General features: G+C 47.2%; 1 protein-coding gene and 2 long non-coding RNA genes across 21 annotated transcripts in view; 1 reads left to right on the top strand and 2 right to left on the bottom strand.

Annotated features, from left to right (window-relative positions):
* Positions 1-1,096, bottom strand: part of LOC102161914 (uncharacterized) — a 45,543-nt gene extending 44,447 nt beyond the window's left edge. For 6 of the 15 annotated variants that reach the window (XR_014809236.1, XR_014809233.1, XR_014809237.1 and 3 more), the window contains exons 1-2: positions 959-1,096; positions 479-542 (exon numbers count right to left, since the gene is read on the bottom strand). This is a non-coding gene — a long non-coding RNA (uncharacterized LOC102161914). Of the gene's footprint in view, positions 1-478; positions 898-958 lie in introns of those variants that run through there. The other 9 variants (XR_014809230.1, XR_014809239.1, XR_014809226.1 and 6 more) reach the window with 4 other exon arrangements.
* Positions 1,097-3,606: 2,510 nt separating this feature from the next.
* Positions 3,607-7,859, bottom strand: NKX2-1 (NK2 homeobox 1). 5 transcript variants are annotated; one of them, XM_084966272.1, is made up of 4 exons: positions 7,209-7,385; positions 6,619-6,763; positions 6,137-6,522; positions 3,607-5,231 (listed from the first exon to the last, which is right to left on the bottom strand). In XM_084966272.1, the coding sequence occupies exons 2-4, from the start codon at positions 6,756-6,758 to the stop codon at positions 4,495-4,497; spliced, it is 1,263 nt and encodes a 420-aa protein (XP_084822398.1). In that variant the 5' UTR covers positions 6,759-6,763; positions 7,209-7,385; the 3' UTR covers positions 3,607-4,494. The 5 variants fall into 5 exon arrangements, with proteins under 5 accessions (XP_084822398.1, XP_005666260.1, NP_001298115.1 ...); XM_005666203.4 differs by lacking the exons at positions 6,619-6,763; positions 7,209-7,385 and adding an exon at positions 7,723-7,859; NM_001311186.1 differs by lacking the exon at positions 6,619-6,763 and having other exon boundaries at positions 7,209-7,382.
* On the top strand, positions 6,668-16,015 carry LOC146401660 (uncharacterized). The gene is made up of 2 exons (XR_014809240.1): positions 6,668-6,830; positions 12,788-16,015. It is a non-coding gene; the product is annotated as an uncharacterized LOC146401660 (long non-coding RNA).
* The last annotated feature ends 8,557 nt before the right edge of the window (positions 16,016-24,572 follow it).

Raw genomic sequence — 24,572 nt, 5'->3', positions numbered from 1 at the left:
CTAATAGGGAGCTGGCTGATTAAGGAAAACATCCAGTCTCATCCCTCCCAATACTCAAGTCTTTTGCTCTCCATCCATTCTAAAAGACAGCAGCATTTGAAACAAACAAGCCAGCAAACCATGCCTAAGAGATATGAGAGCCTTATCATCTCAGATTCACAATTCCCAACAGGCTTTCTAGTTCTCCACAAATAATATCCTGGATCACTTGGCTCCCCACCCCCTAAACAAAAATTGGGGGGAGGGGAGAGAGATGTCTAGAGAGACTGGAGACATTAGATCGGGATTCCAGACAGCTTCTCACAACTCTCTTGTTTATAGAAAATGAACGTCTGCCTGGCTTGCTTTTAGTTCAGGAAAGGGTTCAGTCTTTATCAGCATGGTTCACACAGATCCTGGATTTCCCCCCCCCCCCCGCCTTATCTTAAATTGACCCGCTTTTAAGATAAAGACATAATAGAGAAAGCATTGACCTTACCTGGTCCCTAATGAGTTGGAAGTCAGAAAAAAACCCGCTCTCCTTTCCGCTTATCTCGGGTCGCCTGAAAAGAGACTCGCGCTACCTTTTGTGCACTTGCGCCTGGAGAAAGCCCCTCACCAGCCTTCGCCGCGAGTGCGCTCCAAGAGCGTGTAGCCTCTAAAGTATGAGAATTCTTCCTCGAGGTCTCAGAATCATCGGAGACCTCGATGCCAGCGAGACCTAGGCCTCGCCCTTCCCCTTAAAATCCCTGGGAAGGCCAAGCCATAAGCAGTGGGGGGAAAGAGCTGCCTCTTTCGAGGCCCTTGCACTGAAGAGCGCGGGGCCACCCCCGCCTCCAGGAGTAAGCGCGCTGAGGGTTTCTCCCAGAGTCCGCCAGGCCTGGCTCTGATTCACTCGCAGGCCCTGAGCTACTTTCCACGGGGCCAGCGCCTGCCCCAGAGGAAGTACCCGGGCTGCTGAGGCATTCCCAGACCCCACCTGCCTCCTGGGCTTGAGGACTCCAGTTGTACCAGCTTGCGTTCCTGCTGGGGGCGCGGCAGCTCAGTCTCCCATCTCCCCTGTTCAGAGCATCTCTCTCCCCATCCTCTCCCCTCCCCTGAGCCTGGCCCAGTCCTCGGCCTGGTCAGCTGAGAGGGCTGCTTTCCTGTCTCCACAGCTCTGGGTTCCCAGGCTGGGGCGGGGGTGGGGAGCCGCTTTGGGATGCTAAACATCAAACAAGCCAAGCCTGGGGTTTCAGGCCCGGAAGCCACTAGAGCCGCTCTCCAAGGCTCTCGAAAAAGTCCTCGTGTTTACTTGGCAGGGTGGGGGTGGGGAAGAAGAGGAAGGGTGGGGGGAGATGCTGTCTGCAAAATCTCCCCCACCTCCCATAGAAGACGGAGGGGCCTCAGGACAGATGGGGTCCTTAGGCTGGGGGCGCTCAGCTTGTCCAGGATCTCGGGGCAAACTGTGCTGCCCCCACGAGTGGGAAAGCTTCTGACTCTTCCAGGCACTTCAGCCCCAGAGATATCACCAGGCTGATTTCTCCTCAGAGGAGCCCAGAACCTCCCCCAGGGAGATGCTTGAGACCTAGGAGAGGTCCACTACTGGAGAGGATGACCTCCGATCACAGAGGCTGACTGGGATGTGGGGGTGAAGGGTGTCTCCAGTCTTTGGTCTTTTGCTGCAACCAGCACGCACCTATTTCCCTACCAAGACTCTTCAGATTGCCTTCCTGGTCTGCTTCCTGCAGCTATAGCAATCTCTCGGCTAGGGACGGAGCTGGTGGACTCTGTGTGATGAATGGAGAGAAGCAGCCAAGGCCCTGTTTGTCTCCATCCTATCTGCAGTCCTGGCTGAATTCACCTTTCTCCAGAACCAGTAAACAGACTTCAAAACTAAGCCAGCTCTAGATGGCTGGCAGAAGCATGTATTCCATAGAAACTCCATCCATTGCAAGGGTGATAAGGCTGAGGGTACCACACCGCAGCTCACTAAACTTGTGACTCCCAGCTAGGTGGGTTGAGGGGGGCAGCCCCCTGGCCACTGTCAGGCACAGCCTGTTCCTCCCAGGCTTGGGGGGCACGGGGGCAGGTCTAGCAGAAGCTCCTACCCCACAGAATTTGGACCCTGGCTCCAACGTCTCCCCTGCCAATCCTGGCCTGAGCTGGGTGGCTTGACCACCTACACACACTGTCCCAGGGCCACTGCAGCCCATTCCAACACAAGTGTTTAAACTTTACAGGTTTTTCCTTGTTTTCCAAAATGTGAGCCTGCTGAGAATTTCCCCAGAGAGCACACTTTCTAGATCCAACCACTCACCCTCCTGAAATCCCCGAGTCTCTTCTAGATATTGAAAACAGTTCCCCCACAGCTAGACCCGAGCAAGGAAGCCCACCCTTCTGCCCAGTCCCCCAGTCAGGGCACCATGGGAGAAATGCCCCAGGACCAAGCCCCCACCCCCACCCCACCATTTTCCTTACAAGTTTGGGGGGGGGTGGAAATTGGAGAAGAGAGAGAGGGAGAAAAAATGAGATGAAAGGGGTGGGGAGGTGGAGAGAGGCAAGAAAGGAAAAAAGAAAGTTGAAGTTTGAGGCATTAAATGAGTACATACCAAAAATGAATCAATCACCCACAACCAAACACTTTCAGGCCTAGAGAAAAATGCTGGGAGGGGCATCAGTCCACAGCCCACTGGGCCACTTTTCCCATAAGTTTACAGAGGTGACATGAAAGGGGCAATAGCCCATCTAGGGACAATTATTTCCCCCTGCCCCCAATCACTCCTTCCTCCTTTCCTTCCCAGAGTAACTAAGATTTCCCCATCAGCTACATCTGGGCACCAAAGAGACCAAAATAAGAGAGGTCAAAAATGGGGGGTGGGGGGACTTGGGGAGAGGTACAGATTTGGAGACAGGAGAAAGATTCCTTACTACAAATATTTAGGAGCCCAGAGATGGAAACCTTGGAACAAAAAGCAGAAAGTCCATTTCCCAAAGTCCTGCCAGGGGTATTCCCAGGCCAACAACCCATTCAGACACTTTCCAAGGCCAGAGAAGCCATAAGAAATCAGGTATTCGCTGTGAGCGATAACTGTTTCAGAGCAGAAACGAAACCGGTAAAGACTCCCCCACTTTCAAAAACAGCCTCCCACTGAATTCTAGTTCCAAGTAGGCTCCGCAGAGGATTAGACATAAAGAATTAATGTTGAAATCTACAAGGGTGATCATCTAATAAAAATAATCGCTAATTCAGTGTTATTTAAAATGGATGTCCTGGCCGACTGCTTTAAAACATTGCTGCATTGGTATAAGACCACAGTCGATACTTGTGAGGTTTCAAAAAAACAGAAGCCTGGCTTTAAACACTTTGGCCTCTTTCTCTTCCTTTCTCCCTTTTCCTCCTGGTGGAAGTAGTTTAGTTTTTCTACTCTGTTGCTGAGTCCCAGGACTGTTCAAGGTTGCTTCTACTTAAATCACAGGCAGAACAAAACTCCCTCTTCTCACTGCGGCTGGCCTCCTCAGCTGGCTCAGGATCCTTTCAGCCCCCAAGCAATTCAATTCGAATCCCATCAGGCCGATATTGAGCCACTCCTCCTACCGCCAAAAAAATGACTTCTAAAGCCAAATCAAAACCAAACAAAAGATGGGTTTTTAATCAGAAAAAGAATCTTTTTAATTTGTATAATTTATTAGAAGCTTCTTAGGAACTATATTTAAGCCAGGTATCTACATAAGTTACAACAGAAAAAGACTGACGCTGCAAATACCAAACTGCCAAATAATATACACAGATTTGTCAAGGCCCATAAAAAATATGATGGGCTGGGGCAGGGGGGACTGGTTTTTTGTTTTTGTTTTTGCTTTTTACAACAAAATGTACAGATTACTAAAAACTAGGCATTTAGTCCAACTTTTGACAGTGATTTACAGCTACAAGTTCACATCAAACATTAAACAATTTTAACCAGGGCGGGTCCCAGCTGAGCCTGGGTGGCCAGAGAGGGCCGGGAGGGGGCATTTCCTTTGTGTCAGTGGCAAGTGGGTTCTGTCGGAGAGTCTTTTCCTCTCCCAGCCCCCGTTGCCCCTTCCAAGAAATCCCGGTATTTACAAGCGAGTCCACTTTGCTGGCACAGTGTACCCAGAGTGAAGTTTTCAATCTTTAGAGTCCAGAGCTACGTCAGTGTAGAGCCCTCTCCAAACTGTGCTGTGCCCGAACGTGGGAAACCCATCTGAATCACCCAAAGGACACCCTCAAAACGGTTCTTGTTCTGTCCTTCGTTTAAATACTCTTTAAAGAATTGGATTAGTCTGGTTGCTTTTATTTTCTAATTTTAAAAAATCCCGCACATTTTAGAAAAGAAAAGAAAAGAAAGACGTCCAGCAGTTTGGTCTTTGTGTTTTTTCCCTTGGTCTAAACGGGGACAGGTTCTTAAGAAAAGTCGAAGCGCAGGGTGTAGCGGGTGGTTGGTGGTACGTGGCGGGCAGGAGGGGAAGCGATGAGGCAGAGCGCTGGGCTAGGCCCGGCCCGGATTCCTCTCACCAGGTCCGACCATATAGCAAGGTGGAGCAGGACATGGTGCCATAGTCCGAGCCCGAGGAGTTCAGGTGGGACAGGCTGGAGACCTGGCCCTGCAGCGCCGCGGGGCTGGCGGCGTGGTGCGCCAGGTCCGGAGACTGGCCCGCGCTGCTGGGCTGGTGGCCGGGGTGCGCACCCAGGCCGGGGCCACCGCTGCCCACTGAGATAGCTGCCGCCGCCGCCTGAGCAGCTTGCGCCTGTTGCTGCGCCTGCTGTTGAGCGTGGCCTTGCAGGCTTGCGGCGCCCGGAGCCGGGGCGCCCGCCTGGCAGGGTTTGCCGTCTTTCACCAGGACTGGCACAGCCACGCGGCGTGGTGACTGCTGCTGAGCTTGCTGCTGCTGCTGGCACCCGGCGCCCCCGCCGCCGCCGCCGCTATCCTGCTGCAGTTGCTGCTGTGCTGCCTTGTCCTTGGCTTGGCGCTTCATTTTGTAGCGGTGATTCTGGAACCAGATCTTGACCTGCGTGGGTGTCAGGTGGATCATGCTGGCCAGGTGCTCGCGCTCGGGCGCGGACAGGTACTTTTGCTGCTTGAAGCGTCGCTCCAGCTCATACACCTGCGCCTGGGAGAAGAGCACCCGGCGCTTCCGGCGCGGTGCGCTTGGTAGCGGGGCCATATTCTTGCTCACGTCCCCCAGAGAGCCCAGGCCGCCCATGCCGCTCATGTTCATGCCGCTCGTCGGGCCCATGAAGCGGGAGACTGTAAGCGACAAACGCACAACGTCGGCAGGGGCCGGGCCGGACCAGACCGCCTCTGCCTTCTGCGCCCTTGGCCGGCCCGGCCCGCCCCGACGGCGCCCTCCTCACCTAGGCTGCCTCCACCCTGGGAGGCCCAGCTGCCTGCCTCAGGCCATGGCGTCTTCGAAGTGTTTGCTGGAGAGCTCTCTGCCTCAAACCCCGCTACCTCTCTCAGTCTCAGTGCTCCACCCCAAAGAAGCGGCGTGGAGAAAGGCTGCTCCTGTTCCTTTCATGGTTAGCGGGCCACAGGCAGCAAACTGGGCCCAGGCCAGGAGCTGGGGTCCGATGGTAGACCCCAGCTTTGGGAGCTTAGCAGAGAGAGGTGTTCATTTTTGAAAGCTAGAAACCCCAGACTCTTTGCCTCTTGGCTTCTCCCTCCGTTGGCCCCAGTGAGGGCACTCTTTCGGCCCATTTAGAGCCCCCTCTAAGCCGCGCGCCCTCCCACCTGCCTAGACTGGAGAGTGGGCCAGGCCAGGGGCCTGGGCGCATCCCAGCCGGGAAAACCTCCCTCCCGGCCAGGCCACCTCTCCGTGCCCTGTTTGTCCCGGCTCTCTTAGTTGGAGGGACGCCACCCTCAGCAATCCAAGGTCTCCCGCACAGAGCAGAGCGGCCACTTGGCCGCATCTGGCAAACACCGAATTCCAGCTTCTGCCCTCAGGACCCCAGAGCTACCAAGTGCCTCTTCTGGAACCCATCAGCTCAACAAGGGAAGACTCCCCAGCTCCTGTGCCCGACTCCCTGGCGCCACTGCCCGGCCGCCCACCCTGATGCCCACCGCGCAGCTCATAGGCGCCGCGCCTTCCCGGCGGCTCTCTCTGCGCCTCCTGAGCTCAGCCCGCGGCCCCGCAGTGGGGCGGCCTCACTTACTCGCGGGGAAGCGCGGGTCTGGGTTGGCGCCGTACCATCCGGGGCCCGACGCGCTGTTCCGCATGGTGTCCTGGTACGGCGGCAGCTCACTCATGTTGCCCAGGTTGCCGTTGCAGTAGCCCCCCACGGCGGAGTGCGAGAGCTGGGGCACCCCCGCCGCCGTCATGTGGTAGGCGGCGGTGACGGCGCCGTGGTGCCCCACGGCGTGCTGCTGCATTGCCGTGGCCGGTGGTGCCGCCTGGCCCTGCCTGTAAGCCGCCAGCGGAGCCCCGAGGCCGCCGCCCTCCATGCCCACTTTCTTGTAGCTTTCCTCCAGGGGACTCAAGATGTCAGACACTGAGAACGGAGTCGTGTGCTTTGGACTCATCGACATGATTCGGCGGCGGCTGGAGGAGGAAGGAAGAGGAGGAAAAAAAAGGGAGAGGGGGAAGGCGAAGCCTCGCTGCTTTTTTTTCTCCCTTTGCCAAATATTCTGGTGTTACCTTAACGCCGATCTTGTTGGATGTACACGTAACCGAGTGGACCGAGTCCGCCTTAATTGGCTTGAGTGGAGGCTCGGGGGCTGCCTCGCGTTTGTTTTAGCCCGGCGCCAGGTTTTAGGCAGCCACCAGAGGCGGGGCATAAGCGCTAAAGCAACAAGACAATAGAAGCCTACATCTTGCCCGAGATAATTAGCTTACATGCTGATGACAAGGTAAACACCTTTAAGTTTCACTTGTCAGGATTTTTAGGTCTCAAAGAGGGAGGGAGAGAGAGAGAGAGGCAGAGACGCGACCCGAAGCTTTTCTTCCCCCCCCCTCCCCTGGACCCCCCACCCCCATTTTTTGTGGGGTGCGGGCGGCGCGGGGTGGGGGGAGGTGGGGGAGGGAAAGGAGGAGGGAACCGAGAGAGGGGAGGGCAAGAGGTGGGACTGGGAGTAGCCAAGGAGGAGTGATGGTGGGTAGGAAGGAAGGTGAATGCTGCTTTGCAACCAACTTGCCGAGTTACAAAGTGAACCACTTTCCAATTTGGTCGGGGTTCCCCGGGCGGGGACAGGAAAGGAGTGGGCCAAGGGACGGGGTGGGGGTTTCACCTGAGCCTGCTGGGGCTGCTCCTCCCTCCCGCCGCGGCCTCCCAGCCCCGCGCCTTCCCACTGCCTCCGGACCACATCTGGCTTCGCGGTGCCGAGCCCCAGCCGCCACCAAAGGAGCTCACGAGTCTGGGGACGAACCCTGGGACCGCACTGTTCTGCGAGTGGGTCTGTCAGTCTGTCTGCCTCTTCTGCCGCCGTCAGAAGGACACCTCTGCTCCCCGCCCCCTTTCCCCCTACCCGAGAGAGAATCCTGGCGGGCGGAGGGGGCGCTGAGCAGGGGATCGACTGTAGCTGCCGAGAGGCTGTCCCAGATCTCCGCGCCCCCCTCCCCCCAGCGCAGGGGTTTCTCAGAGGGCCAGGGCCCCCTGCTTCACGCCCCCCCCAACCCACACGCGGCTACCCTTCCCCACCCCCGCCCCTGGCTAAGACTAGGACACCACTGGCCACCCGAGCTGAGAGGCTGGGGGGATTGACGCTAAGCGCCATCGCTTTAGTTGCTCCACCTCGAACAAACCTGATGTCCCCGACCCTCTCCCATCGCCCGGACACGCGGGGTTCTGGGACTGGAGCTGACTTTCCGAGGACATCACAGCCCCAGGACCCGAGCCCAGAGTCACGCTGTTTTCCCCTCTGATGCTTCAGGGAGGGCTTGGGCAGGGAACGTCGTGAGTGCCCGCCCGCCTGTTGCCGGGCGGAACTAGCCTGAACCCTGGAGGGATGTGCTGGCCGGGAGGGGGCGAATCCCCAGGCGTGAGCAGCCCAGCGGGCGGGAGGCTGGGCTGAAGCTTGCCTCCACCCGGAGCTCAGCCATGCAAAAGTGCACTTGCTTCCCTGGGAATAACCAAATATCTTTGTTTAAAGTGGCAGCGTAAATGGCCAGTCGCTTTGTGGCCACGCTGGATATTAGTAGATGAGGATCATTCTGCTTCAATTGGGCGCCTCTCATCCGGCTAGCAAGAAACTGCTTAGGAGGAAGTGGTTTCCTGTCTGCGCGTTCCCAGGCTTCAAGTGTGAGCCCCACGCCTTGAGGGTCCTTGGGCGCCTGGAGAGGAGGAGCTGTGGGCTGCGCTCCCCAGCCCGGCCGGAGGCATCCGCCGCGCTGCTCCAGCCAGGCCAGGGCCTCCAGCAGAGTGGACTACGGAGCCGAGCCCTGCGCAGTGCAGATCCTGAAACCCACTGACTTTTCTCATTGGAATTTAAACGTTTTGCAGTTGTTTTGTTTTGTTTTTCTCTTTGGCTGTTTTAGCCTCCTCTCCTAGCTAGGAACTGGGAGGGCGGAGCACTCCCTGATCCGCAGGAGCCTCCAAGACACCGCGGGGGCCGGTTAAAAAGGCTTCTGGATTGAGGTTTTTGTTTTCACATTTTCTTTCCCCTCTTTCTAGAGGAGCTCCTGATGATGAACAGACAATTTTGAATCATTTAATTCAGCAGGTTAGATGCCTTTTCCATTAATAGCAATTGTAGTAGGGGAAGTCGTTTTGTTTATTGGCTTTTTATTTCAAGACTTCAATCTTTTCCTTGAGGAGCGCTCTGTGCTCCCTCAATACAAAGCCAGCCTACTTACTAACATTCACTTTCCTCACCACCTATGTCCCTTAGGAGGAGAGAAAAAACTCAGAGCACTCCCATCACCTGCCTCCCTCACTGGGCCATTTCTGGGCCCCCTTGGCGGTTTTGGGGCAGGCAAACCTGCAGTTAGTTGTGCTTCACCTGTGTGCCATATGGGCTCATTGCCCTTCCTTCCAAGGGACTGCTCTGGGGGGCGCCGTCAGGAAGGACTTAGAGCCTCATCAACTGTGCCTTGGTCAACGAGATGCCTAGGTCCAGGGATCAAGGAGGAAAGAGGACGAAACTAGGCTCCAGAAAATGGACAAAGGACAAAACAGAGGAGAGTGGAGAAAACTGAATGCAGATCTTGTTTGCAGGAGGGCTGTGTCTGGGGTCTTTATGCCAAGGCAGGATGGGTCTCCCAGTCTCCCACCTTCTTTCTCTCTCTCCCTGTCCATTATTTTATATTAGTAGTAGTAGTAAAGGTAAGAAACACTAAGTGTAAACCGTTGTACATCTCTCCTGATCTCAATGAACTCAGAAATGATGATAATTCTTGACAAGGTTTTTAAGATTCAGGTAAGATTGGGTACAAAAAAGTGCTTTGAAACCTTTGGAAATATTTAAAGTTTAGTGTCAGCGCTCAAGATTTCTGTATTGTTATCATTAGAGCATGATCCCCTCCCCCTGTTAAGGCCCAGAATCTGAGTGAAGGGAAGAGCTGGGTGAATCTTTCACAGTCCTTGAGCCATGCCTCCTTGGCCTCAGCCCTTGGGCAGCCTTCAGCTCCGAAGCAGGCTCAGGCACACGTGGCTGGCTGCTCCCACTCCCACACCAGGTTTGCAGACTGGACCAGGACCTATCCTGGCCCCTGGATCCACGTAGCTGGCAGGTGGTGGGTTGGGGCAGAAGCTGGAGGGAGGGGGTGGGTGGGTAAGGGCTCCTGTTCCAAGCCCAATACCCTCTGCAACCGCAACCGCAACCGAGATGGCGCTGCAACCTCTCTCTTTCCCGCATCCCCTCCCTCCTACAGGCACGTTCCCCAGCACCAGCTCTCCTCTGGACCTCATTTGGGACATTGCAGCACCTTGAGGCACCTGCCCCTGCACTGTTTCTGTCCCTTCACGCGCGTGCGCACACACACACACACACACACACACACACACACACACACACACACACACATGGCTCCACACCTTTCCCCAGATTTGCTGCACTGCCAAGAATAAGCCTGAAGACCAAGGCATCTTGTGGGGAAAATGCAGATGTCCATATCTCAAGCAAAAGCCTTGAGAATCCCCATCCTGGCCCCTATACCTCTTTTTGACCAGTGTCTTTTCTTTTAGCTGCACACTCCCCACCCCCCACCAGGGATGGGGACTGCCATGACTCAAATCAACTCCATGGTTTTTCCATGAGTGCAGAGGATATTGGGGAACCCCCAGTCCACCTACTAGGGCCTGCGCATCTTCCCTTATTTTTCTGCTAATTTGCTCCCAGGCTAGGTGGTGCAGTCAGGCATGTGCAGAGCAGGACCTGGCTCTGGCCTCTCATGGAGTTTTCCCTAGCACCCACCCTAATCCCAACCAAATTCTTCTTTGCTGGTTGTAGCTCAGCCTGAGTCAAGGAGCCCGGGAGATGCAGGCTCAGGCCAGGTAGAAAATAGGCAGAATTGCCATTAGCCTTTGCTTACCACCTGCCTGGCCAAAGGAAAATGCCTTTCTTTTCCTCCTGGACCACTTCTTTGAAAATTTAGAAAAGAGGACTCAGATGGAAGGCTAATTCAGGGTCTATAGCTGGGACCAGGTTGGAGATGCGATGGGAAAGCCTGTCCTCTCTCCTCCTCCATTTTTCTAATTCCCTTCATGGTCCCTCACACTTCCTCTATGTCAGGAAGCAAGCCTGTTTCCTAGTGGTGTTATTTTACGCTGAGTTTTATTGCAATCTATGATTCATTCAACAAATATTTATCGAGTGTGGGATCTGTGCCAGTCTCTGTGCTAGGCTTGAAAAATTCAGCCTTCAATAAGCTAGATGCAGCTCCTACCTACTACATGGAGCTTACAAATTAACAATAAATCACTCAAGTAATATGCAGCTAATTTGCGACAAATGTTACTTCAGGCTCCCACTGAGATAGAGAGGATTGTAATGAAAGTTTCTGTATGTTTTTCTGCACCATTTTTAGATCTTCAATCGCTCAGGGATGGTGGGCAAGACTCTTAAATATTAGCTGGAAGTCCTGGTTCGAGCTCCAGCTTTGTCACTTTTCAGCCATGTGGTGTATAGCTTTTGCAGCCTCCTGCCACAGTCAGGGGACTACCTGCATGGCAAAAGTAAACTAGGGTGTTGGTCCCTTCCCCCCTCCCAGGCCAGGGCAAGTCCTTGCTTTATTTATCCTTGAATCCTCCAGTGCCTCAAGAAATGTTCAATTAAAGAAACAAAGCCTCTTAGTACTTGTTTCCTGAACCTCAAAAATGGTCATAACCTGTCTGGTGTACCTCCCAGGTTGTGTTAGGGATGTCTGTGAGTTTGTAAATCATAAACATCACCAGCAAATGGAGGGGTTTTTACTTCTGGTTCTGTATATTGGGTTTATAGAAACTGTGAACCCAGGACTCTTACTCTCTGCATGAAGCTCTTAGGCCCTTCGGCTGCTCCCACACCAAGGCCCGAATTGGGCGAGTCTTCCTCTGCCAAGCGCAGACACCAGAGCCAGCTGAGCTGGGCTTCCGGGAGCGGGAAGCAGGAATGATGCTGGGCGCTGAGGGTCGCTGTTCTCCAATCCCGAGCGGCAAGGGATTGAGAGAGGGTCCGGAGCCCCATCTGGGGGGCGTCTTCCCCTCCCTGAAAGATCTCACAGGACTCCTCTGCACACTTTCCCAGTCACTAGAATTGAGAGCCTCTCGAGAATCTGCGCAAAGCCCAGTAAGTGCAGTTGGGCCGCTTTCGGGAGGAGGATCTTGCAGACGCAGTGAAAAGAAGGGATTCGGAGGTCCCTCTACTGCCCTCCACCTCGCCTTGACCGTCTAAGATCTTTGAAAGTGGCCTTCCTTTGGGGGACGCTCTCCTTAAAAGGGCACGACACTAGGACAGCCCACTCCTGCGATCCACTCTGCGCTTGGGTTGGAACAGGAGGCAAGATCGTGTATGTGAATGCTAGCATCGGCCAGGAGAGTTCCACTTTTAGGCATTTGGTGTCAAAGAAACCTCTCCTCTGTCGGGCCAAACCCCCAGAGGTTGACACCAGTGGTCTCGAAGCCCTCCTATTTTCAATCTTACGGTTCAAGCCTAGATTCAACTTGTCCTGGGTTATAGCCAGAGCCCGTACCTTCTCCACTAATTGCAGGGGCGCCCCCTGGTGGGAAGGGGGTTGGGGTAGGGAGCTGGGTATTGGGTTACAAATCAAGGGGCGGGGAGGGGGGCACTCTGAGCCAGCAGCACCCTTTGAATTGGGGAAAATCAAGATGCGGTGGGTGGGAAGTGGGGGACAAGGGCCTGCAGCTGTTCGGCCCGATGCGGGGCGCCGCAATCAACAGATGCACCAGCTGAGCCTGAACACAGGGAGTTGGCTTCTGTTTCTTCCCACCTCTTCGTTGCTGTTTAAATTAAGAGCCTCTAAATACACGTGAGGGTGGATAGTGGTGATTTCAAGATACACTGGACAGAGGGAAAGTCCCCATGCTAAGGAGCGGGGCTCCCTGCAGAGGCGCTCTAGGGCGTGTGCAGCTCGAAGGAAAGTTTTGCAGCCGCTGCTGAGACCGAAATGACAGATTCGGGAAAGATCCTGGGGACGGCACCGCTGTTTCGCTCCAGGACTCTTACGAAGCCGCATTCAGCTTTAGATGGTCGAGACCCGCAGCTTTCCACCTTCTACCACCCATCAAACCGCAGCCCCAGCAGTTTGCTTCCAAGGGCTTTGAGCGTTTGCGTTTCTCGCGGTTTATCAGTAGCGCTAGGGTTTCTCCCTCTGCTCCTCTCTCCTCTCCAAACTTCCACCATACCCCGGTCTCAATATTTGGTCCTGTCAGTTTCAGGTAGCCACAGTACCAACCCCAGGCGCACTCTGGGAGATGTCCGCAGCTCTGGATTTTCCAGGACCTCACCAGAGCTGGCTTTCCCTTCGAGGCCCAGAATTGTCTGTGAGTTACAGACCAAGACGATCCACTGCGCCCTCTCCCGGCCATCATGAGAACTGCATCATCGGGCGGTCCTGGGGGAACTTCGTTACTAATTCCGTCCTGCAAGACTGATTCTGTTCAGAGAGTGGTAGGTGACCATCCACCATTAATTTGTCCACCATAATTATCCGACCATATGCCCGGTTACCAAAGGCACTGAAATATATGTTATAATAGACTCTTGGGATCATCCAGCCTCATGCACCTGCTATTTGAAAAGGCCACGGAAGCTGCGCTGACACCTAAAGCCCTTCTCTAATTACGCTTTGCCTTAGAATCGCGTCATGAAAATTCCTCCTCCATATCCGACGGCAATTGGACACATATTTGGTGGCCAGTGAAGTAGCTTGTACTTTCTGCATGTGTCTAAGCCTGCACAAAGCAGTGGCACGTTGACAGCAAGTGACACAATAAGGCTCTACTAGCTATTGAGACATTAGGTGCTTAGTGTCTAGAAAATACTAGTGTCTAGAAAATACTAGACTTTTGAGACTAGCTATAGTGGGCGCCCTTTAGTCCTCCAGTTTCTGGCACCAACTCACCCAGCCAGCCTTTCTCCCTAGTTATTCCCTCCTCCTTGGACTCTTTCCAGATTGAATCCTCTCTGTCCCTCCCTATATACCCAAATTACATTTTTAACTATAATAACTCAGTCAGACTCTTCTTTTAAAAAGCCAAATTGTCTCACCCAACAACTAAACGTTTGACACACAGTAGGAGCTCAATACATTTGTAGACTAAATGGATGAATCATTTTTAATTTTTTAATTTTTATCTTTTTAGGACCATGCCTGCAGCATATGGAGGTTCCCAGGCTAGGGGTCTGATCGGAGTTGCCTGCCTACGCCACAGTCACAGCAACGCCAGATCAGAGCCACCTCTGAGATCTACACCACAGCTCATGGCAACGCCAGATCCTTAACACACTGAGCGAAGCCAGGGATCAAACCCGCAACCTCATTTTTCCTAGTCGGATTAGATTCTGCTGCGCCACGATGGGAACTCCCTAAATGGATGAATCTTTATTGCACTTCTCTCCTACAGTGACAGGACAATTTACCCTAATTGAATGATTTCCTAATTGTTTCATATGCATCTGTATTCTCTTTTAAGCTATAGTGTAAGGTCCTTGATTTTCAGGCCAAACCCTTGATATGTCTCCAGAAATGTGCCCAGTGTACTGCAGCATTTGATATTGTTAATCAGCTCTTTTCAAAATTCTCTCATTGGCTTCAGAGTCCCCCACTCAGTCATGGTTCTCCTCTGTCTCTGGACATTTCTTCTCCATTGCTGGACTTTCCTGCCCTACTGTATGCCCATCTCCATGGTTTCAACTGTCACCTATTGCTGATGGTTCCCAAATATGTTCTTTGAACCAATCCTGCTGCAGAGCTTCAGACCTATGTGTACAACTATGTGTGTCCATGTGAATGTCCACCTAACGTAACATAACCCAGTCTGAACTCAAAAACCGTGCCAACTCGCTTGATATTTTGTGTTCTTGAGCTAGATGAATGGCATGAATGTATCTGTAGCCCCTAACCCCACTAACCCCAAAAGCTTGTATTAATATTCTTAGGCTACCATAACAAATACCATAGACTGAGTGGCTTAAACAATAGCAATTAATTTTCTAATAGTTCTGGAAGCTGTAAAGTCCAAGATTAAGGTTCTGCAGGGTTCAGTTTTCAGGTGAAGACTCTTTCTGGCTAGCATACAGTTCCTTCCCACCATGTCCCCAAATGAGAGTAACAGAATATAGTCCTATTGGACTAGGGCCTCACCCGGATGCCTCCAGTTAACATTTTTAACATTAATTACCTCCTAAATATTCTACCTCCAGATATGGTCACATTGAAGGTTAGAGCTTCAACATATGAATTTGGGGGAACAAAAAACAGGCTAATGCAGCTTCCAAGCCAGATATCTGAATATCAACTTTTTCCTCTTTATTATCCACCTGGTCATAAAGTCATATCAATTCCATATCTTAGATATCTACCAGATCCAGGCCCACTCCTTTATACCCAGTTCTTCTTCTCGTTCACTGCCATCATCAAGGTGGCTCATCATCTATTGCCTAATCACTTAGCTCTTGTTTCTACCATTATTTGGGTCTCTCCAGTCTAGTCCATGAGCCAGTCCACAGGACAGAGTTCAACCCATCTCTCCAAACTAATTTCTCCCTGCCTTCCTACCTACCCCTTCATACCCTACTCTCCAGTTACCCTAAATTTCCCTCAATTTTATTCATTTTACAGAGCTTTATCGTATTATAACTGACATACAATAAACTGCACATGTACACAGTCTAAAACTAGATGTTTTGCTGTATGTCTATACCCATGAAACCGTGACCACAGTCAAGATAATAAACATGAATAACATCTCAAAATTTCTCATGACCCTTAGAGTAAGCCTTCACTCCGATCCCTCCCTGCACTCATCCTGATTATTAGGCAATCAGTCTAGTTGCTTTCAATGAGTATAGATTAGTTATCTTCTAAATTTATGCATAAATGGAAACAAAAAGTATGCATTCTATTTTATATGGCTTTTTGCACTTACATACTTATTTTGAGATTCATCTGTGTTGTTACTTGCATCCATAGGTTGCTTTGCTACTGTTATTATTGCTGCTGAGTAGTGTCAATATACGGATGTACCAAATGTGCTTTATCCAGTCACCTGTGGATGGACGTTTGGCTTTTTTCTAACTTGGGGCTACTATAAATAAAAATGCTATAAACATTTATATTATATATAATACTTTTACTTATTTTGGGTAGGTACCTAGGAATAGAATAGTTGGATAATACATCTATGGCTATCAAAGCAGTCAATCTTTTGCCATTAAGCATAACATCAGCCATAGGTTTTAGCAGATATCATTTGCAGATTGAGGGAGTTCCCTTCTATTCCTGTTTGCTAAAAGTTTGTGTCAGGAATGGACATTGGATTTTGTCCATTGCTTTTATTGTATCTCTTAAGATATGACTTGATTCTTTTCTTTTTTGGCCTGTTCATTTATATAGTTATATTAATTGATATTTGAATGTTAAATCAATCTTGCTTTTCTGAGATAAGTTCTACTTGGTCATCATTTGTTATCCATTTTAGACCTATTGTCCTTGTTTTCTTTTGTTTTGTTTTTTTAGGGCCACACTGGCAGCATATGGAGGTTCCCAGGCTAGGGGGTGGAATTGGAGCTACAGCTGCCTGCCTACACCACGGCCACAGCAACGTGGGATCCAAGCTGCATCTTCGACCTACACCACAGCTCAGGGCAACATCGGATCCTTAACCCATTGAGCAAGGCCAGGGATGGGACACACAACCTCATGGATGCTAGTCGGGTTCATTTCCGCTACGCCACAACAGGAACTCCCAATATATTGTCGTATTTGATTTGTTAAAGGTTACTTAAGAACTTTTGTATCTCTGGTCACAAGCATGTTATTCTGTTATTTTCTTTTAATGTCTTTGTCTTTGGTATCAGAAGCTGGCTACACTGAACAAATTGAGAAATATTCCTATGTTTTCAGTTTTCTGGAGTTTGTGAAGAATTTGTGTCTTCCCTAAATGCTTGAATGTTGGTAGACCTCATCGGTGGAGCCATCTTGCCTGGACTTTCCTTTGTGAAAAGATTATGTAAATATTATGAAAATAGAAACAGATATTCAGATGATCTTTCTTCCTAAGCAAGATTTGGTAGTCTTTCAATTTGTCCATTTCATCTAAGTTGTTGAAATAACATTATTCACATAAGCTATTTACTTATGACACTTTTTATACCTGTAGGGTCTATAGTTATGTCATCACCTCTTTTATTGTTGATATCCATAACTTCAGACTTTTTTCCTTCTCTCTTTTTTGAGAAGTCTAGCTAGAGGTTTATCGATTTTATTGACCTTCTCAAAGACTTCACTTTTGGTTGCATTGATTTTCTGTATTGGTTTTATGTTTTCCATTTCAAAGATTTCTGTTCTCAAATCTTTATTATTTCTCTTATTCTGCTAACAGTGAGCTTAATTTGCTCTTCTTTTTCTAGTTCCTTATTATGGAAAACGAGGTCATTGATTTGAGACTATATTAGTTTCCTGGAGTTGCTGTAAAAAATTACCACAAATTCGGAGCCTTAAAAGAACAGAAATTTATCCTCTCACAGTTCTAGAGACCAGATGTCTGAAATCAAGGGGCCAGTGTGTTTGCACTCTTTCCAGTAGCTCTAGGGGAGATTCTGTTTCTCTGCCTCTTCCATACTCCAGTGGCTGCTGACATTCCTTGGCTTATGAATACATTGCTCTAATCTGTGTTTCCATTTCACGTGATCTTCCCTTCTGTGTGTATTTCTCTCTCTCTTTTTTTTTTTCTTTATTTCTTTTTAGGGCTGCACCCATGGCATATAGAGATTCCCAGGCTAGAGGTCAAATCAGAGCTGTAGATGCCAGCCTACATCACAGCAACAGCCACGCAGGGTCTGAGCCACATCTGCAACCTACAGCACAGCCCAAGGCAACGCTGGATCCTTAACCCACTGAGCAAGGCCAGGGATTGAACCTGCGCCCTAATGCATGCTAGTCAAATTCCTTAATCGCTGAGCCACAATGGGAATTCTTCTTTGCCTCTCTCTTATAAAGATGTTTGGGATGGCATTTAGGGCCTACCAGGATAATCCAGGGCAGATCTCATCTCAACATCCTTAATTGTATCTGCAAACACCCTTTTTCCAAATAAGGTAACATTTACAGGTTCTTGGGACTAGGATGTGGACATTTCTTTTGAGAAGTCACAATTCAGCCCACAAGAGCGAGCTCCTTTTCTAAATAGGCATTTAGGGTTATAAATTTTTCCTTATAAGTACTGGTTTAGCCATATCCTATACTTTTACTTTTTTTTTTTTTTTTGCTATTTCTTGGGCCGCTTCCATGGCATATGGAAGTTTCCAGGCTAGGGGTCTAATCGGAGCTGTAGCTGCCAGCCTACACCACAGCCACAGCAACGCGGGATCCGAGCTGCGTCTGCAACCTACACCACAGCTCACAGCAACACCGGACCGTTAACCCACTGAGCAAGCGCAGGGACCGAACCCGCAACCTCATGGTTCCTAGTCAGATTCATTAACCACTGCGCCACGACGGGAACTCCAATATTCTATACATTTTGACACTTTCATTTTCAAATTGGTGAAAATATTTTCCCATTTCTGTTTTGGACTCTTCTTGACTCTTCTTGGGTAACATATATTTATGTTCTTTAACTTCCAAATGTTAGGTGATTTCCCAGAGATCTTGCTATTATTGATTTCTCTTGTGATTCTGTCGTACCCTTGATTCTGCTGTGATCAGAGTACTAATTATGTGTGACTCAAATCCTTTTTATTGAGTCTTGTATTTAATTGCCCAGAATATGGTTTCTCTGGGTAAATCTATGAGTACATTTGAGAAGAATGTTTATTCTGCTAAAGCTGAGTGGAGTGTTCTGTCAATGTCAATTAGGTCGACTTGCTTCATAGTGTTTTTCCAGACTTCTGTGCTCTTATTGTTATTCCATCTCCTTGTTCTATCAGTTCTTAAGAGAGAGGTATTGAAATCTTTAGCTATAATTGTGGGCTTCTCTATTTCTCCTTACAGTTCTATCAGCGTTTGCCCCACGTATTTTGAAGCTCTGTTACTAGGTTCATAAACATTTTGTATTGCTATGTCCTCTTGAACTCAACTCTTTACCCTTATGAAATGAAACTTTTTATCTCTAGTATTATTCCATGTTCTGATCTCTTCTTTTTCTGATATTAATATGGCTTTACTTTGATTGGTATTAGCATCATATATCTATTTTCCTTCTTTTACTTTTAGCCTATTTGTGTCTTTACAGTTAATGTGGTTGGGTCTTGCTTTTAGTCCAACTTGACAATTTTTGCCTTTTATTGGAATAGAGCAGTTGTATTTGACATGATTATTGCTACTGTCAGGGCTAAATTGACCATCTTACTGTTTATATTCTACTTGAGACTGTTCCTTTGTTCCCCTCTTTCCCTCTTTTTTGGTCTTCTTTTGAATTAAATGAGTACTCTCTATGATTCCATTTTATCTCTTTTTTTTTTTTGCTTATTAACTATAATTTTTGTTATGTTATTTCAGTAGCTGCTTTACGATTTAACTTACCACAGTTTACCTTAAAATGATATACCACTTTATGTATAGGATAAGAACCTTACAAATTCATACTTTCGACTTTTTGCTTTCTGGCCGTTGTGCTATTGCTATACATTTTATTTCTAAATACATTAGAACGTCCTCAGTAAATGTTTATTACTTTTGTTTTACAAGTCAGTTATCTTTTAACAAGATTTAAATATTAAGGAAAAAAGACTTCTCCATTTCACACTGTTACTATTTCTGGTGCTCTTCAGTAGATGATTATTTCTACCTGGTATTATTTTCCTTCTGCCTGAAGAATTTATTGTAAACATGTTTTTGAAGTCCTACTCTCATGGTAATAAGTTCTTTAGGCTTTTGCATATCTTATATTTTATTTTGTCTATATTTTATAATGTCTTTATTTTATTTATTTTTATTTTTGTTTTTATAGCTGCACCTGCAGCATATGAAAGTTCTTGGGCCAGGGGTTGAATCAGTGCTGCAGCTGAAGGCTACACCACAGCCATGGCAACACAGGATCCCAGCTGTATCTGTGACCTACACAACAGTTTGGAGCAAGACCTGATTCTTAACCCACTAAGCGAGACCAGTGATCAAACCCACATCCTGACAGAGACAATGTCAGGTCTTAACCCCCTGAACCACAACAGGAACTTCTGAAAATGTCTTTATTTTTATTATTTTATATATAATATATCTAATATATTGCATATAATAATCATATATGTTATATATATATAATCATATATGTTAATCATATATGTTAATATATATATTGCTTTTTAGGGCCACACCCGCAGCATATGGAAGTTCCCAGGCCAGGGGTCAAATCAGAGCTACAGCTGCCAGCCTACACCACAGCCGTAGCAATGGGGGATCTGAGCTGCATCTGTGACCTACATCACAGCTCATAGTGTGGATCCACAACCCTAAAAAGTTATTTTAATGTTTATTTTAATCTCCATTTTCTGAAGATATTTTCATTGAGTATATAGCTATAGGTGGACGGTAATTTTTTTCTTTCAATATTTTAAAGCTGTTACTCCACCACCTTCTGGCTTACACTGTTTCCAGGGACAACATAAAAGTGAGAAGCATTGAGAGCATCCCTCAAAACCTTCAAAAATTCCCTCCAGCCTCTGATACGTAAAGTTTATTTTCATTGCCTTGCATAAGTACATTTTCATGGCCCTGCCTCCATCTGCCCAAAAGGCACACAAGATTGTTCTCTCTCACTGCATCCTCTATGGAAATTATGGAACTGCCACTGATTGCTTCCAGAACAGCAGGTGGTAATATTTCTTTGTGGAGATAGCAGAGTTAGATGTTCTATAATCATTCTTTTAAGCCCTTTCCAAGACATAATTGTCATTATAATGGTTGTTCTCCTTTTGCCTAAGTCTCATAAATTATCCATCAAGTTGCACTCTTTTGGGAAAGTGAACAGGAAACTATAGGTTTTCATCAGGTTACCTTGTGTCTAAGTTGAAGTTGTTCGTTAAAACCTTTCCCTCTTTTAAAAACAAAGTTCTAGGAGAATGAAGATTGAGTCTAAACCAACCATTAGGAATGAATTTGCCTGGGTCTTCTGAGAACAAAGCTTAGGGAATACTCTTAGATGAAGGGAGAGTCCTGGACCCTCCCTTCTGATCTGTCCCAGGAAATGTTTCAGGCATTTTGGCATTCATATTACAAGAGAATGGTTCTCTATTTTTATAGGAGAGGAAACCAGGTTCACAAAGGTTAAGGGTACTGCTGAAGATTATATAGCTAGTAGAGCCAGATTTTGATTGTCAGCCGTCATATTCCAAAACACAAGAGAAGTCATAGACTAGACAAACAGGGAATTCTAAGAATTATCCACTTGCCCCATTCAATTCTTCTAATTCTGTACTTATTTTGACAGCAGGATAGTTTGAATGTCCACTCATTGCCTAGGAAATTTCTTGGTATGACCCTTATTGTCTAGCTTGGTAGTTCTCAAAGTTAAAAGCACATAAAAGCTACAGTATCAAATTATATACACAAATTTTTGTCACAATTTTATAGGATTTTCCTAGCATAATTTTGATATTATTGGCTCTTTACCTTAGGCATTATCACATCAGAAACCTAACAACCAAGTTCCATGGGGGCACACTGTATTCTTTCTACTCTATTTCAATGTTCTCTGACAAACGGGTTTCAGTCTCTTTGGGAAAATGTAGTAACAAGGAACTCATTGTGGGAAAGAGTACAGTTATCATGTTTGTAGGACTTTCACCATTAAAAGGAGTGTGACTAATGTACCTAAAGAGTTTAAATACTTTTTTGCAGTGAGGAAGATGACTTTTTAAAGGATAAAGCACAGAAGTTTACCTAAGACAGCAGTTCCCAAACTTGAGAGTGCAAAAGAATAACCTTAAAAGCTTGTTAAAGTGTATATTCGTGAATGAAAGTTCTGCTTCCAGTAATGGAAAGTAGTTTATATTAGACTGTCTTTCTCAAACAATAATAAACTCTGGACAATGCACACATACAGACACACACAGAATTATGTGAAGGCTTTGGAAAGTGGTCAAAAGCAGGCAGAAACTGAAGGGAGTTCTAGTCTTTAATGGAACCACTTACTAGACAAGAATCGAGGTTACCAGGCCACTCCACTGAGGGCACTACTCAGACCACACAGAGGGAAGACAGAAGACAAGCAGAAAACCCAGAGTTTTTAGCTTGAGGTATCAGGGGATGAAATTAGAGGCTGCAAAAATATCTGAAAAATTGTTAGGGAAATCATAGAGCAGAGGAAACCTGTGGAGGATCTGGGTTGGGGGGAACCCTAAAATTGCATTTAAATGCCCTTCAAATCAACTCCCAAAATGTTTATGCACAGGAGAGATTCTAAGGAATCCAACAGAAAACAACACCTGGAAGAGTGTAAAAGCATGAGAAGTTAGAGTGGGATTCTCACCTCGTTAAATGGCTTCAGTGAACACCTCTGGATTTCCATCAAAAGAAAGCTTGCCTTGGGGGAAAAAAAACGCAGTATCACAGGACTGAAAGATTGGCCTCCAATGTAAAGGGCAAATAGATATGCCTAGCAATGTGTAAAACCAATGTTCCTCAAGTTCGTGGGGGACCAGCTAGTAACCTAACATCCTGATAGAACAAAAATCAATACTCTTCAAAGCAAAATAGCAAACGATAAAGGAATCCAGAATCCAAAGACTCTAATATGTGTTATCCACAATAGCCAGATTACAATAAGAAATTAATAGGCAGGTGAAGACATAGGAGATAGTTCTCAAGGTTCCCCTTGTGGCTCAGAGTGTTAAGAACCCAACTAGTATCCATGAGGATGCGGGTTCAATCTCTGGCCGTGCTCAATGTGTTAAAGGATCCAGCATTGCTGCAAGCCAAGCATAGCTTGTGGATGCAAGCAGATCTGGCATCGCTGTGGCTGTGGTGTAGGTCAGCAGCAAGAGCTTTGATTTGACTCCTAGCCAGGAAACTTCCATATACTGTGGGTGCGGCCCTAAAGAGCCAAAAAAAAAAAAAAAAAAAAAAAAAAAAAAAAAAAAAAGAAAAAGAGAGAGAGAAAGCAGCTAATGGAAATAGAATTCTACATGACCAAGATGTTGGAATTGGCAGAAACATACATTTAAAGAAGTAAGTATAGATAATAATATATATGTATACACTCAAAGACAATTAAAATATTATAATAATAACTGAACAAAATGGAGAACCTTACCAGGAAAATGAAAGCTATTTTATAAAGCAAACAAATTCTGAAATGAAAGAGTTACAACATATGAAATGGGAAAAATAATCACTAGATGAGCTGAAGAGAAGACTGGAAACAGAAAAAGAAAGAGACAAAGAACTTGGAAAACAGATCAATAGAAATGATCCAATCTGAAGAGCAGAGAAAACAAGTTTTTTAAAAAAGCAGAGCCTCAGTGGCCAATGAGCCCATATCAAGTGATCAAAAAACATCAAGCAAAGATTCATTTTCATGCTCTCTTAGCTCATTAAACAAGCAGAGGTGATTTTTTTTCATTTTAAAATTATTTCTGTCATTCAGTAAAGACTATTACTGCTATTGGCATCACTGTCAATATTTTTACCCCTTGAATCAAGCTATTTCTTACCATTAGCTTGGTTATAGCATTCAAGGGGTCCAACATCCCATCAAAAGTGTGGCAAACAACTCGCCAGCATAATCATTCTATTTGTTTATGGATGCCTTGATTAAGATCCAACAGCAAAATTGAAAACACTTCCAGACAAAGTGTCCCTAAGAGGGTTTCTTCTACCTGCCTCACTAGCTAATCAAACATGGGTCATTATTGCTTGACTTGATTTTTTCCAGCAGAATAGTTATCAGAACCTTTGTTAAACAGCTATGTCTTTCTTTTTTCCGGGGGAGGGGGGAGGAAAGAGTGTTGTAAAAAGAAACCATATCATCTTTTTTTTTCATCCTCCTTTAGTTGAATCTCATATACATATTATATATATATATATATACACACTAGATGCACTTGTGGCATGCGGAAAGTTCTGGGCCAGGCATCTAACTCATGCCACAGCAGCACCCCAAGCTGCTGCAGTGACAACGCCAGATCCTTAACCCACTGCACCACAAGAGAATCCTTGAATCTCATACTTTTGCAATTCATGAATTGCTTCTTTCACTAGTTTGTCTAGATCTACTTTTTTGTCTTGAAAGTTTGGCTGGAGATTTCTTTCCAGTACTATAGGTACAGCCATTACCTATTCTCCATGACCTTTCCATTCTTTGGTTAGTTGTTATTTTCCAATATGTCTTCAAGAAGGAGAAATTCCTCTCACACAATCATATCTGACAGAATGGCTGCTATGGTAAATGCTCCTTAGGTGCAATGATACCATTCAGTGTTTCTTACAGGCTCTGCAATGCTTGGTCAGAGAATCTAGAGATAGTTCTACTCAAAAACTCAATGATTTGAAGCCTGTTTAGTCAACATCTTCCATGCTGTCAAGCCGGCAGAAGTTGTTTAGCTTCACAAAGCATTGGGTTGGGTCCTGTTTAAACTGCTAAACTTTGTCATCCTGCTGCATGTAGCAGCAGAAACTACCTCTCATACATTGTATAGCCAAGCTCAGAGATCCTTCTCCTGTCACAAACGATGTGAATATCCAAGAGTCAAAGGCCCATGCCTTAGCAGCACAGTACAGGCTATACTGGATCTTGGTAGTCTGGTGATTATCACATCTTTTAGTGGAAGAGACCCATGGTTAGACCTTGAAACAGCGGCAGCATTATCTTGTAATTCTGTAATAAATATTTGATTTATCCTACAGGGTTTAATTATCAGATCTTAGAAGACTAATGCTTTTAAGAGGTTCATAAACTGAGAGGGACCTTAGGAAATTGGATAAAAAGGACAGGAGTGCATCAGGTGAACTTGCAACTGCAAATTATTGATCCTAATTATAAGCATCACAAGTTAAAC

The sequence above is a fragment of the Sus scrofa genome, chromosome 7 (genome assembly GCF_054392235.1).
Source record: "Sus scrofa isolate SSC_HxYL_T2T_F1_AM1 chromosome 7, Sscrofa_HxYL_maternal_Yorkshire_Landrace_v2.0, whole genome shotgun sequence".
Classification (NCBI taxonomy): Eukaryota; Metazoa; Chordata; class Mammalia; order Artiodactyla; family Suidae; genus Sus; species Sus scrofa.
This window is presented reverse-complemented; position numbering and strand designations above follow the sequence as displayed.